The sequence below is a fragment of the Amborella trichopoda genome, chromosome 1 (genome assembly GCF_054954075.1).
Source record: "Amborella trichopoda isolate Santa Cruz 75 chromosome 1, AtrichopodaSantaCruz75HAP2 v2.0, whole genome shotgun sequence".
Classification (NCBI taxonomy): domain Eukaryota; kingdom Viridiplantae; phylum Streptophyta; class Magnoliopsida; order Amborellales; family Amborellaceae; genus Amborella; species Amborella trichopoda.
In genome coordinates, this window is record NC_142336.1 from 31817275 (window position 1) to 31830208 (window position 12934).

The 12934-nt window shown below is 36.4% G+C and overlaps 1 protein-coding gene across 5 annotated transcripts in view; it reads right to left on the reverse strand.

Annotated features, from left to right (window-relative positions):
- The window catches only part of LOC18428357 (Phox (PX) domain-containing protein), a 68905-nt gene extending 56191 nt beyond the window's left edge, over window positions 1-12714 (reverse strand). For all 5 annotated transcript variants that reach the window (XR_016046535.1, XR_002279986.2, XM_088854640.1 and 2 more), the window contains exons 1-3: window positions 12288-12714; window positions 10306-10431; window positions 9445-9543 (exon numbers count right to left, since the gene is read on the reverse strand). Coding sequence is in view for 2 of the 5 variants with exons in the window: in XM_011622930.3 (XP_011621232.1) it covers window positions 9445-9543; window positions 10306-10431; window positions 12288-12344 (282 nt within the window). In the remaining 3 variants the exon portion in view is untranslated. The remainder of the gene's footprint in view (window positions 1-9444; window positions 9544-10305; window positions 10432-12287) is intronic.
- Between the last annotated feature and the right edge of the window lie 220 nt (window positions 12715-12934).

The window sequence follows — 12934 nt, forward strand, 5'->3', positions numbered from 1 at the left end:
CGGCCAATATTAACACCCATTGATAAGAAGGCCAAGTTAAGCCTAGGCATATAACCCACAACTTCAGAAGAAAAAGAGGCCATGCAGAAAATCTCATATAGAAGCGCATTTGGTCATTGATGTATGCTATGTTGGGGAAGAGACCGGACTTATTAGCGGGTTCCAAAGTAATCCACATATAAAGCACAGGAAGGCGATTAAAAATGTTATGCGATATTTGAAGGTAACTGTTAATCTCGTGCTCACTTATGGAGGAGGCTCGAATATTCAGATCCATGGATATTCACAAACAAACTATCAAGGTGATCCAAATGAGATGAAGTCCACATCCAGGTATATCTTTACACTTGTCGGTGGAACTATTTCCTGGTGCTCAAGTAAACAGGAGGACGTTCCACTCTTGACTATGGAGTCAAAGTATGAGGCTTGTTGTCTCGCAATAAAAGAGGCAATTTAGTAAAAGAAGTTCCAAAATCAACTCAGATTTGATCCAGCAAAGTGTCCATGTGTGAGGATCTTTTGCGACAACCAGACAGTAATTTGTGTGGCTAAAGATCCACTATTTCACAAGAAAATCATGCACATTAGGGCAAACTATTACCACATGCGCAATGAGATCTGAGCAAGAGAAATCGAGGTTGCTTATCTCCCCATAAAGGCTATGTCAGCAGATCCTTTGCAAAAGGATTGGGGAAAAATTGATTTGGTAAGCATGTACATGGGATGGGCTTGAGAGAGAATGACAAAGAAGTGATTGTACGGCCTTCAAAGGCCAAGTGGGAGATGTAAGAGTTTTGTGGCCGTTAAAGCCGTGAGAGCATGTAAATATAATAATTATAATGAATTGTGCACTTCAGTGGGAGTGCATGTATTGGTTGACAGAGCCTAGATTAGGCGATCTATAGCCTAGCTCATGTCTAAAGCCCTTTCCCTGCATTTAAGCACTACCGTGGTTTTCAAGAGCTTCATCTCTTCTTGAGGTCAGAGAGATACCCAAGATGGTTTGTAAGCTGAGAGAACTTTATGGTCTCCTGTGCGTGGTTGTAGACCTATAAGAGCGATAACCAAAATCCTCAAAAAACTTCCACATGGCATGTACATATGACAATGTTATTCCGGGAAGCAACCCTACAAAGGAATACATGTACATGTAGAGGTAGCAATCAGGTAGGGTCAACCCACCAATCCGATGGGTCGACCCGCACTGGGTTCTAGTTCGGGTCCAAGTTTTGGAGCAGGTGGATTGGGTCCGGGTCCAATTGACTTGGACCCGACCTAGGTCGGATCAGATCGGGTCGGGCCCAGGTTTGGTCCAGCTTGGACCCCTATCGGGTCAGGTCGGGGTCAACCTGACCCAATATTAAATACATAAAAATATATATTATCCTGGAGGGGTCCGAGTCCACATGGGACCTTGTTGGGTGTGGTCCGACTTGGGCCTACCTGGACCCCTATGTACATGTGCATAGAGAGACAGCCCCCCCCCCCCCCGCCCCCCCCCAACCTTTGCACTATAGTGATATGTATGTGACTTGCTTTTAGGGGAACATGTATCCATATTCTCGGATTGTGGTTCTATTATTTATCAACCAGCTTTGATGAGCCAATCACGAGCCCTTGCAAGAAACTGCGGGGTCTTAGTGGATTAGTTCGAAAAGATAACAAGATCACAGTTACTAAGTCAAGTGGAGTGCCTTGACAGTCACGTTTTTCTTGACATATTGATGCCAATCCATTTATCTGACTATTTTAAAGGTTTTAAAGAACTTTAGAAATATAGTTTTCCAATTTATGATTTTTAAATTTTCCAAAATTTTCTAAATTTGGTTTAGTGCTTAAAACCTTAAAAAGGGTAGTGTTGTGATTCCCAAAAGTTCTAGGGCATCGTGGGACCCACATGGGGGGCCAAGGGCCCAGCCCCACACATGGGTGTGGGACGCGAGGCCCACATGACCCACACATCCTAGCCTAGTGAGGGATGCATGTGCCTTTTCTTTAGTCATGTCAAAAAGGATATTCTTTTGATTTGGTAAGTTGTGTTTTAACCAAAATAGTGTTCAATTAGATCTTATTTTGACTTTTAATTTCTAAAGATATTAGAAGTTAGGATAAGGCTCTAAGATTCCTCCTTGACCATGATGGCTGATCTAAGCAATGGATGGCTCAGATTTGTTTCTCTCTCATATATTTCCTAAGAGTCTTATGGCCATGGGGAATTCTAATTCAGATAGGCATACCTTAGACCCCTTGAAAGCTACCAATACAGGGTGGCTCTCCTCATTCTATTCATCTAATTTCTTAGTCTCTCTCTGTCCTTCACTCTCCTCCATGCCCTTCTCTTACTTTCTCTCATCTCTCTCTAGTGTCTCTCTAGGGGGTGGCATGCACAATCTTAGAAGCCCTAAGCGGGTGGTACGCACCACCCAAGATCACAGAGGGAGGGACACCTTGCACTATAAGGTTTAAGAGGGTGGTGCCTTGTGGTATGCCCTAAAAAGAAACCTAAGGGTTCAAGGAATCCTGGCTGTTAGCTTATGCTCTCTAAGCCCCAGTTCTAAAAAGAAGAAGCATTGCCTAGGTACTTCCAACTCGGAGAATTCAGCATGCGCGGATGGGATAAAGGAGTGCACCATCGGTCAGGGTAATCAGGTGCAGGGAGTATCAAGTTCTAAGGAATTGACCCTAGGCAAAGTCGAGTAAGTCTTCCCAATTATTTTTGTTTATTTTTCAGTAAATATTGCTAGCATTTATTGCAATTTCCAGGAACATTATTTGTATTAGAATCACAATTAAAGCTGGATTCAACCCTTGGATTGAGTTATACTTACTCGTCAGTAGAAGATCCTAGCTTGTATTTTAGGGTTTGTTTTAAATTCACAACATCATTTTTGTGGCACCTATAAGTGGAATTCAGTTCTAGTAATAAAAGAAAAAGAGAGTTTTTTATTTTATTCCCTTGAATTCCACATAGCCACTTCTTTCTGAACAAAACAAGGCACCATTTTTTTTAATATCCAAAGAAGCAATCTAAAATTCACTTGGCGAAAGGACTTGATGGAGTTAACAAAGAAAATCATTACCCAGAACCTTGTTGTAATACAAAGAGATAGAGAGAGAGAGAGACAGACTTTGATACTAGTTTTGACCTTGAAAAGCTCGAGGTCAAGATTCTCTCAACCCTAGGTGAATGATGCACCAAATACATAGCGATAACAAATCATTATAATAAAATTTTAATTTTATGTTATGATTAAGAAAGTGAGTCACATATTTTCCTGGTAATCCTTATTCTGCGTTAATACATGTTTCGATGGAAATAGTTGTGGTAAAATTTTATTAGAAAAAGCTACTGCTTTGGGGTTTTACGTGAAGTCCGATTAGAGTTACAACCTTTTTCCAATTTTTTCTTATACATATACAAGTGCTGATAAGGAGTCGCTTTTTGAGCAAAAGCCATGAAAGTGAAGCAATTTTGGCCCTTTTGCTACCCCACCAAATGTAGCACCATCTCATTGACCTCATTGCAGGCCTTCTCCTCCACACTAAGTATTGTTTAGACTCATTGTTTAAGGTACCAAACTTTTGAGTTGTCCACTGAAGGAAAAAGAATCATAGGTGAAGAGACTGCTACCACATCCTAACTGTGTTGTCGCTAACAATTCTACGGTCAAGGACGGGGCGTTCCACTCATGTACTTGTCACATTGGATGTAAGGTTCCAAGTTGCTACTTCTTTCTTCATTGATAATGATAATGTTGCTTCACAGGTCTATGACTCTATGCATTAAAGAATCGATCATGGTCTGGCTTTATGAAACTAGAAGTGGTATCACCCATTTGTAGTGCTGCTAGAAACAATCTAAAGCCCTTGTTTCATGTGTCGAAAGAATATAGCTTTCCAGGTTGGTGGATGGAGCAAGGGTAATTCGAAAGTATAATGTTGGTGGTCTAGCAGGCTTACAAACTGCACTAAACCTATATCATTTTATAAGGGTGTGTTTTTATTTGATCCCTATGTTGCCACAGGCGAATATATATTCAAAAGTGATTTATTCTTCTTCACCTGAGGGCGGTTTTAACACCTATTTTATCTGAAAGACTCTGTATACAATATTTGCAAGTTGGATCACCAAAACGTCAAAACTTTGCCTAATCACCTAAAATTTTCTTTGTAACTGATGTTTGCCATAAACAAATCTAAACAACAAGTCACCGAAATTTTGGCGAATTTTAAGTGAAAACAAGTATGGCACATCTTCTTATGTTACATTATTATATATTTAATTATAATGTAATATTATGTTTTATAACATACTATGTTATAATAGTCACATAGTTAATAACACAATATTGTATGATAACATATTATGTTATATGTATATATCAAAGACGACAAAACAGCCTCACGTGAGGCCTTATATAATATGTAGATTGTAAAGTCTTTCTTTAGCCAATTAATATAGGCTGTCCATTTTAATAAGATGCTTTGATCTAGGCCTTAGAAGGATTTTTTTTGATAAAGTTAACTATGTCATTAGATTAACCATGTTAAAAAAGAAAAAATTGATTTTGAATTTGTAAATGCGTAGATCTTGAAATTCATCAAATAGATGGCCCAGATTCATTGTTGGAGGGAACTCATTTTGACCATATTTAGGGTTTAAATTGAATATTTAAAACAAAATTGATTATTTGTATGGAGAGAGTGTGTGCAAAATTTGGGGTCAAATAAATGCTATAAACATGACTTTTTAGAAGGGTAGTTTCTTTATGTTACAATGACATGGTGACATGATATCATTTCCCTATTATATGCTTATAAATTATATAATATATTATATAAGGTATATAACATTACGTAATATATTATGTGATATTCCATAATATAATATTATACATTATGCAATAAAATTTATGTATTCTTCTTATATTATATAATGTATTGAAAATATAGTAATATAATACCATCTATCAAAAAACATATATTGTATAGTACATTATAATGAAAAATTTTCAAGATATTTTTAAGAAGGGTTTTACAAAGGTCAAGAAAGAAAATATTGTATTATATAATATAATCAAGAAATTATAGGATATATATATATATATATATATATATATATATATATATATATATATATATATATATATATATATTATCATCATCGTCGTCGTCAGAGCCTTTTCCCAACTAATTGTGGTCAGCTACATGAACCATGGTCCGCATTCCAGATTCATGGAAAGTTTCGGTAAAGTTTTACATTGGCTTGCCTACCTAACACTCCTATACTCGAGATTGGGAAGAGTTCAAAAAAAGTTTAAGGTCCTCACGCTTTTTATATAATATATATTGTATAATGATATAATATAATATAATAGATTATAAACAATCTATAATATCTATGATACATAGTGGGTCACAACTTTTGTGAAATTTTTGGGAAATAAGGCAATGAAACTGCTAGAGATCCTGACATTTTTCTCAAGGCCAGCCATTACGTCTCTTAGTTGTTGGTTGAAGCTCTGCATGCTAAGAGTTTTAGAGACCTCAATAGTCATGTGTGTCCCTCTTCTCTTCTTCCCATTATGTCGTAGGTGGTCGAGAAAGGAACAATCTTCACTTCCTCAGTTTAGGCAAAGATCTGTTCTATCTCTCTTCATCTTAGTTGCTTTGCATTTGATGACTAAATAATGAAGTACCAGTGTTTAATAGTTTTATATGATCTCTCTCACTTCCTATCTCTCTCTTATTTTAATCTCTCTCCCTCCTCATTTTCAGGGAAGACTTTGTTCTCTATATATTCTAAAAACGCAATAAGTTCAGGTAACTTCCTTTTCTTTCTTTCTTTTGTAATAATCTGAAATTGGGGAAGAAAATTATAACTTTAAATAGAAAACTTCTCATTTATGTATGTTTTAGAACATCGATCAGGCACGACTATTCCTATTCTTTGTATTTTTAGAATTGAGTTTTGTGAGGTTTCTATTTCATCGTCTTAACAGAAACTTGTGTTGCAAAATTTCAAGAGCCCATGCATACAATGTACTATTGCGATAAGATCATTATTAAAACTCTTTAACTGAACCTCCAAAGGCCTATTTATTCAACAATTACTATTTGAACAAACTAGATGGACAATTCGAGTTTGTTAGTAATAAATAATAGAGGATTTCAATTGATCATGTTATTAAAAAAGTAAAGTATAGGTTAAGACTTTTTGCTTTTGGTACAAATAGGTCATAATCACTATCGACCATTGGATCTCAAATCATGCGGCTTAGAGTCTCCATTGTCTTGGTTCAATGTCCACAAGAAAAAATTTTGAGATTCATGACATAACCCAGGCCATTGAATTTCACATATGATAGGTAGATTTGATTATGACCTCCATGCATTATACGTAAATGGTTTCATACATATAATCCCTATTAAAAAATGTAATACATATTTTCTATGAAATACAGTTTAAAATTCTTGAATTAACAACAAAATTGCTAAAATATTTATCATTTACTATGGTATCTATGAATGCATCAGCTAATTTGTTGGGTATGATAAAATAGAAATATCCAAATATGTATAACCTAAAGCACGTGTGGAGCATGTATCTTCGCTAGTACATATAATACATATATATATATATATAAGGAGACCATTTATTTTTCATACAAAGAGGTCACAATGATCACTGACCGCTAAATTTAAAATCGGGTGGTTGAGGATGAGTCATTGTTTGGGCACAAAGTCCAAAATAAAATTTCTCAAATGTTGTGACACACTTTCATCTATTGGATTTCACATCCAATTGCTAAAAGTGATTGTGACCTCCTTGTACCAAAAAGTAATGTTCTATACAATCCCTATAGAGTGAGAAAGAGAGTATATAAGATTTCTAGACTGTCTATTCTAGAGATGAGAAGAGATCAAGTAATGAGCCTGTCAAATGGTTTTCAATAAGAACTTCTACTGTTATTTTGCCCTTTCTCTAGTTCCCCATTAAGACCCTCCCCCTTTCTCACTCCCCTTTTCACCCCCTACCACTTCTGCCCCTCTCACAGCAATATAACAGTGGATGTCCAGAAGGAGAATTCCATCACCTTTTTGGGTCATTTTATCAATTACATCTGTCAGTCTACCAAGCAAATGGTCCTCTTTCTCTCTGGAGGGGTATCTAGATGGATTAAGGTCTCTTTCCAAAGAATGAACCTTTTGATTCTCTCTCTCATTCACAGGCCACCGCTCTCCTCCCCATAAGATCCTCCTCTACTGTATTCTCAGTCAGGATACTCTCCCCAACTAAAACCCAGAACTCCAATAACATGAATCATATTTTCTTTACATATAAATAGGAGGAAAGAGCATAGTGACATACAGGGTTCTCCCAGTTATTGACCTTCGCAAAACATTCCAGCCAAATGGGTCAGCCTACTTGTTTCCCAAAATTCCCTTCAAATAAAGATTTTCTGGTGACTTTGGATGACAATTTTCCGGCAACCTCACAAATAGTCATAGTTTCTTGAGTACGCCAGATTTTTGGCATTTTCATCAACCCTACATTGATTCTCCGCAAGCAAATCTTCAATGTGAAAAGGTCCTCTTGCCTTACTTTATGAATCTTTCATGTTAGTCAGAGAGGGCAACGAAGAAAGGAACCCAGTGGCAGTTAATGAAGCAAGGAGAAACAGAAATCGAGTGAAAAGAGGGCAGAGGAGAGAGATCCACTTGGGGGGGAAAAGAATGGTGGATAATTGGTGGTGCGAAGAAGCAGGAGATTGTTTTGCGTGATAGAGAAGAGGGAAGAGATTGAGAAAGAGAGAGAGACAAAGAGAGAAAAGGATGAGGGAAGCTTAAAGGTGGAATACAAGGCTTAGAGAGAGAGAGAGAGAGGCAATGAGGGCTCTAAAAAGTTCTAATAAAAACAAATTAGTGAAATAAAGGAGTGAAAAGAGATTTTTTAAAAGAAAGGGCAAAAGGACTCTATACAAAGTCTTACGGTGCATTTAAAATACACATGATCTCTCTCTCTCTCTCTCTCTCTCTCTCTCTCTATCTCTCTCTCTCTCTATATATATATATATATGAATGTATATTTGGAAATGCGAAGAGAAATACGGAATACTAAGAAAATAGTAATGCTAAGTGTAAGGCATATGATGATCTATACAATAAATTGAAGACAAAAGATGGCAAAAAAGATATAGAAATGCAAAGAGAAACACTAAGAAAATAGTGAGGCTAAGTTTAAGGCATATGATGATCTATATAATAAATTGGGGACAAAAGAAATTGAAAAATATGTCTTCAAACTAGCAAAAATGATAGAGGAAGTCTAGGGACCTAGATCATGTTAAATGCATTAAGAGGGAGGATCAGAGGGTGTTAATGAAGGATGACAATGTCAATGAAAGGTGGAGAATTTATTTTCAGAAACTATAAATGACCCACTTTGGCACCTCAGGGTTAGGAAGAATGATTGACATAAATAAGGACATATGTCATAGATACTTACCTAAGAATTGAACTAAAAGAAGCTTCAAGAAAGATGAAGATAGGAAAAGCTCTAAGACCAAATGGTATACCAATAGAAGTCTGGAAGTGCATGGGAAAGATTGGCATGTTCTGGTTGAGCAAGTTGTTCAACAACATTTTGGGAACAAAAGAAATGCCAGATGAATAGAGGAAAAGTATTGTAGAAGTTATTTACAAGAAGAAAGGAGACATACAAAGTAGAGTGAACTATTGAGGGATTAAAGTTATGAGCAACATTATGAAACTGTGGGAGAAAGTAATTGAGCAATGACTAAGATATGAAACCGGCATATCAGCAAATTAGTTTGGATTTATGCCAAGGAGGTCAACAATGGAGACTAATCCCCCCACCCCAAAAACAAATACACACACATGCAAGTATGCGCATGCGAGCGTGCCCATACACACATGCACACAATCATATGCACGCGCATGCAGACGCACATAAAAAAAAAAAGGAAAAGAAAAGCTGGGATCTTGGGAGTAGGCAGTATCCAAGGGTAAGATAGTACTTACAAGGGTGCAAAACAATCCTCTTTTTTCAATGATCAACATTTATTCTCTAAAGAAAATGAGTAGACATCAAGTTGTACTCTGTGTACAAACAAGACGTAACCAACAAGCAAACAAAACTGAAAAGTGAAAATGATAAGATCATATGAATATCTAGGAAAGGTGTCAAGCCAAATAACAGTTGATAAGAGGTGCTAGTTTCCTATGCAGAGACTCCAAAAGCACCCTTTGCTGACAAGCAGAATCGACATCACAATTTAAAGATCAAATGGTAGAGAGTCAAACAGAAATATGCCATGAAAAGAAGAATGCAAATTACAACTTCGTCTTAAGTTGCAAACACTGACATTGTGAATGGAAAACTTTCAAGTACCAAAACATGCATAGAAATTATATACTTACAGTTGTAAATAGCTTCAGGAAGTCACTGAACCTTCGAAGTATTGACCGGGTAGTACTTACTCCCTGCGGAGATTCAATAGCCACTTGGACCCTGTAAAACTGTCCCATTCACAAAGTTCAAAACTGAAATAGCAAGGTTGCAATGACAACTTTACTAGAATTACATAAATCATTCCAAAAGGATTACATCTATACAAATACATAGATAATACATGTGTGCAACAAATGAGTACTTACACAAATAACATATGAGTAAGAAAATTGCTGTCAAACATTTTCACAAAAAAAAAGAGAAAAAAATACATGTGTGCAACAAATGAGTACTTACACAAATAACATATGAGTAAGAAAATTGCTGTCAAACATTTTCACAAAAAAAAAGAGAAAAAAGAGAAAGAAAGAAAGCCAATAAATCTCCGCATCCTATAAATTAATCATGATTAGTGAAGAGTAGAATGCACTGTGTTATATGGACCTTAAAGGGTATGGAATCTCTAAATGTTTGTACACATATATCTTAAACTACGGAAGATCGTAGGATCTATCATTCTGCAGCCTAGCATCTCATTTGAATAGATACTGTGTCTCGAAGAAAAGGCAAAGAATGATAATATGAAAAAATCACAGTATAATCATCATTCTAAAGCATGCAAAAGACGTTCATAAGAAGGGATCAACAATTTCCTTTTTTTTTTTTTGGGGGGCACCTGTTTCAGTAAAGTATGTTATCAGTTTACTAATAATGTTTCCATAAAGTTGGTTAATTAACAAATGGGCATGTCATATGGGCTTAGCTATACATATTAGACAGCAGGAATCAAGTAAAAGACTAAACAATGCAGGATTTCAGTAAAATCTTACCACTATAGGATTAATCAAACTTCCATCAATGGCTCTCGATTTGGGCTGAACCGTCGTAGAAGGAATTGTAACACTGTAACTCCATCCAGATTCAGGATCATGTAGCCAAAATGCAACTCTGCCTTCCTGGAAAACAAGTAAAAAAGTTCAAGAGAAAAGGATACAAAGATAAAGTTCAATATCAGCATCATTGAACAATTTCATAAATTAATCATATAAAGTAGTTTTAACAGCAGCACCATAGTCTTATATGCGTGAAGCTTGGCCATGTTTTAATATGCGCAACAGTATTAAAACTTCAGCCTTACTATGACTTGTGAGATTAATAAGAATAAGATCAAGAAAAAAAGAAACTGATAATAATTAAATAGTTCAATCAACTATACAGGCTTCAGTATTTCTGATACTCGAATCTCTTTATCAGAAGCAAACATTTTATTATGCAAATAATACAACAACAATCCTGAAACAAAGTTGGACCAAGGAGATCTCTAAAATTGTTTATAATCTTAACCAAGCCTTTAAAGGTCTCTTAGGTCTCAAGAGTAAAGAGTCCTGAGGTCCGTTGAAGCATCCTAAAGCCCTGAAGCCCGAGAATCCCCAATGGGCAAGCAAAACTGTTTCTGATCATGAAACGTATCTATTGTTTGCCTATGTTGGGCCATCTAAATATGCATATAAAGCATAGTCATCTCATCAAGCAAGTTCTGCGCTTTCCAAGATCCAAATCATCTATCTTCATCCACTCATAAGATTGAAGGACATTGTCACCCATTTTACACCTTTCATCCATATTTTGAAATAGGTAAACCGAACACTCCAACTTTCAAAAGATCGGGAGACTGTCTAAAGAACCTTACCATGGCTCCTCTCTCTATGCCCCTCCTATCCTTTGAATATGCAAAGTTTACAACACTCACCTTATAAACAGGTGGGACATCAAAGAACTGGTTTACCATTTCAAGAAGGGTTAGTTCTTATAAATAGTAAGTTGTATTTTGACCTTTCTGTGGTCCTTTTTTTTTAAAATGTGAACATATTTAGTGGTCAAACAACAACCAAATGCTTGTATGGATATCGTCCAATGTTAACCTAATAAACTGTATAGATATTTTTAAAGGTTAAACACTCAGTCAAAACCATTTGGACACTGTAAATAAAGTTTAGAACAGCTGTGGAAGAGAGAACCAAACATCGAGTAGAGCCAACAACAGACATGGAAATAGAAGCATGACATACAGAGTAGAAGTATTAAAGATGGGAGAATATAGAGCTACATAAAAGGACCTTCAAAAATGGGTAGTTTTATGTCCCATTTTTACATGCAGGAAACTCTTGGCATAATGCTGAACAGAATTGGATATTTGAAATGAATCAAAACTCAATAACGTGGACTATTCATGCTGTGTGCCAAATGAGTTAAACAGCACACAGGGGTGTCAAAAATTTCAAAATCATGAACCTCTATGCTGCATGCAATCAATTGGGTGTCCAAACCATCAATTTTAGTTACATTTTTTGACTGAGAGCTCATCGAATGGATGGACTGACCCAATTCCGTAAATGGCTTATACACGAACATCTCATTTTAATTAATGGAAGTGAGGTTATTGATCAAGAAAAAATAATACTGCATATGCAATTTTGTTAAAAGCATGGCATGATAATCATTTCGGAGCACAACACTATCAAATAAAACTATCAGTTTGGGGTATCACAAACTTTTGATAAGTGAGAAAGTTGTGAATACAATGAAAACAGTTGATAAAACCAATACAAAAGGGAGATCAGATTTAAGGAAAACAAGATATTTAATCCAAGAAGAGTGAAAGAATTAGGAGCATACAACTAAGAAAAGTATAAATTTCAGAAAAAATATGACGAAACCATGCGGCGGTGCCAATTCGCTAAATTTCAGCGTGATTATAATACGAAGAAGAACAGAAGATCAAATAAAACCCGAAAGCGTGAAGTGAATTTACCTGCTGATCGACGTTTGGAATTTGATCGTGTTTCTCTCTCTTAAAATGCCGATCCATCCCTAGATTTCTTTCCCGTCGATACGCCTAAACTTCCGATTCTCTCTCCTCTCATTTTAGTTCACATCTCCTGTTTTCTCTTTTCTATTTCTCTCATCTCCCCTGTATTCCTCCCAACCGGCTGGTCATCTTTTTTCAAACAGAATTTGATCGTGTTTCTCTCTCTTAAAATGCCGATCCATCCCTAGATTTCTTTCCCGTCGATACGCCTAAACTTCCGATTCTCTCTCCTCTCATTTTAGTTCACATCTCCTGTTTTTCTCTTTTCTATTTCTCTCATCTCCCCTGTATTCCTCCCAACCGGCTGGCCATCTTTTTTCTAACAGCCCCTTCTCACTCTTTCCCCTTCTTTTCGTCTGACTCAACCGTCATCTACTCTCCCGCACTGGTGCCTTTTATTTCCGGGCAAGCTTTCAACGCTTCGCGTACAGCATAAACCTGTTTCTCCTATCCAACCGTCCATTTTAAATGGACGGCTTCAATGGCCCCAATTTTGAGCATCTACTCCTCTACACTATTTTATTTTTAACTTTTTTATATAAAATATTTTAATACCAAATTTTGAGCATCCACTCCTCCTTCGCACCTAT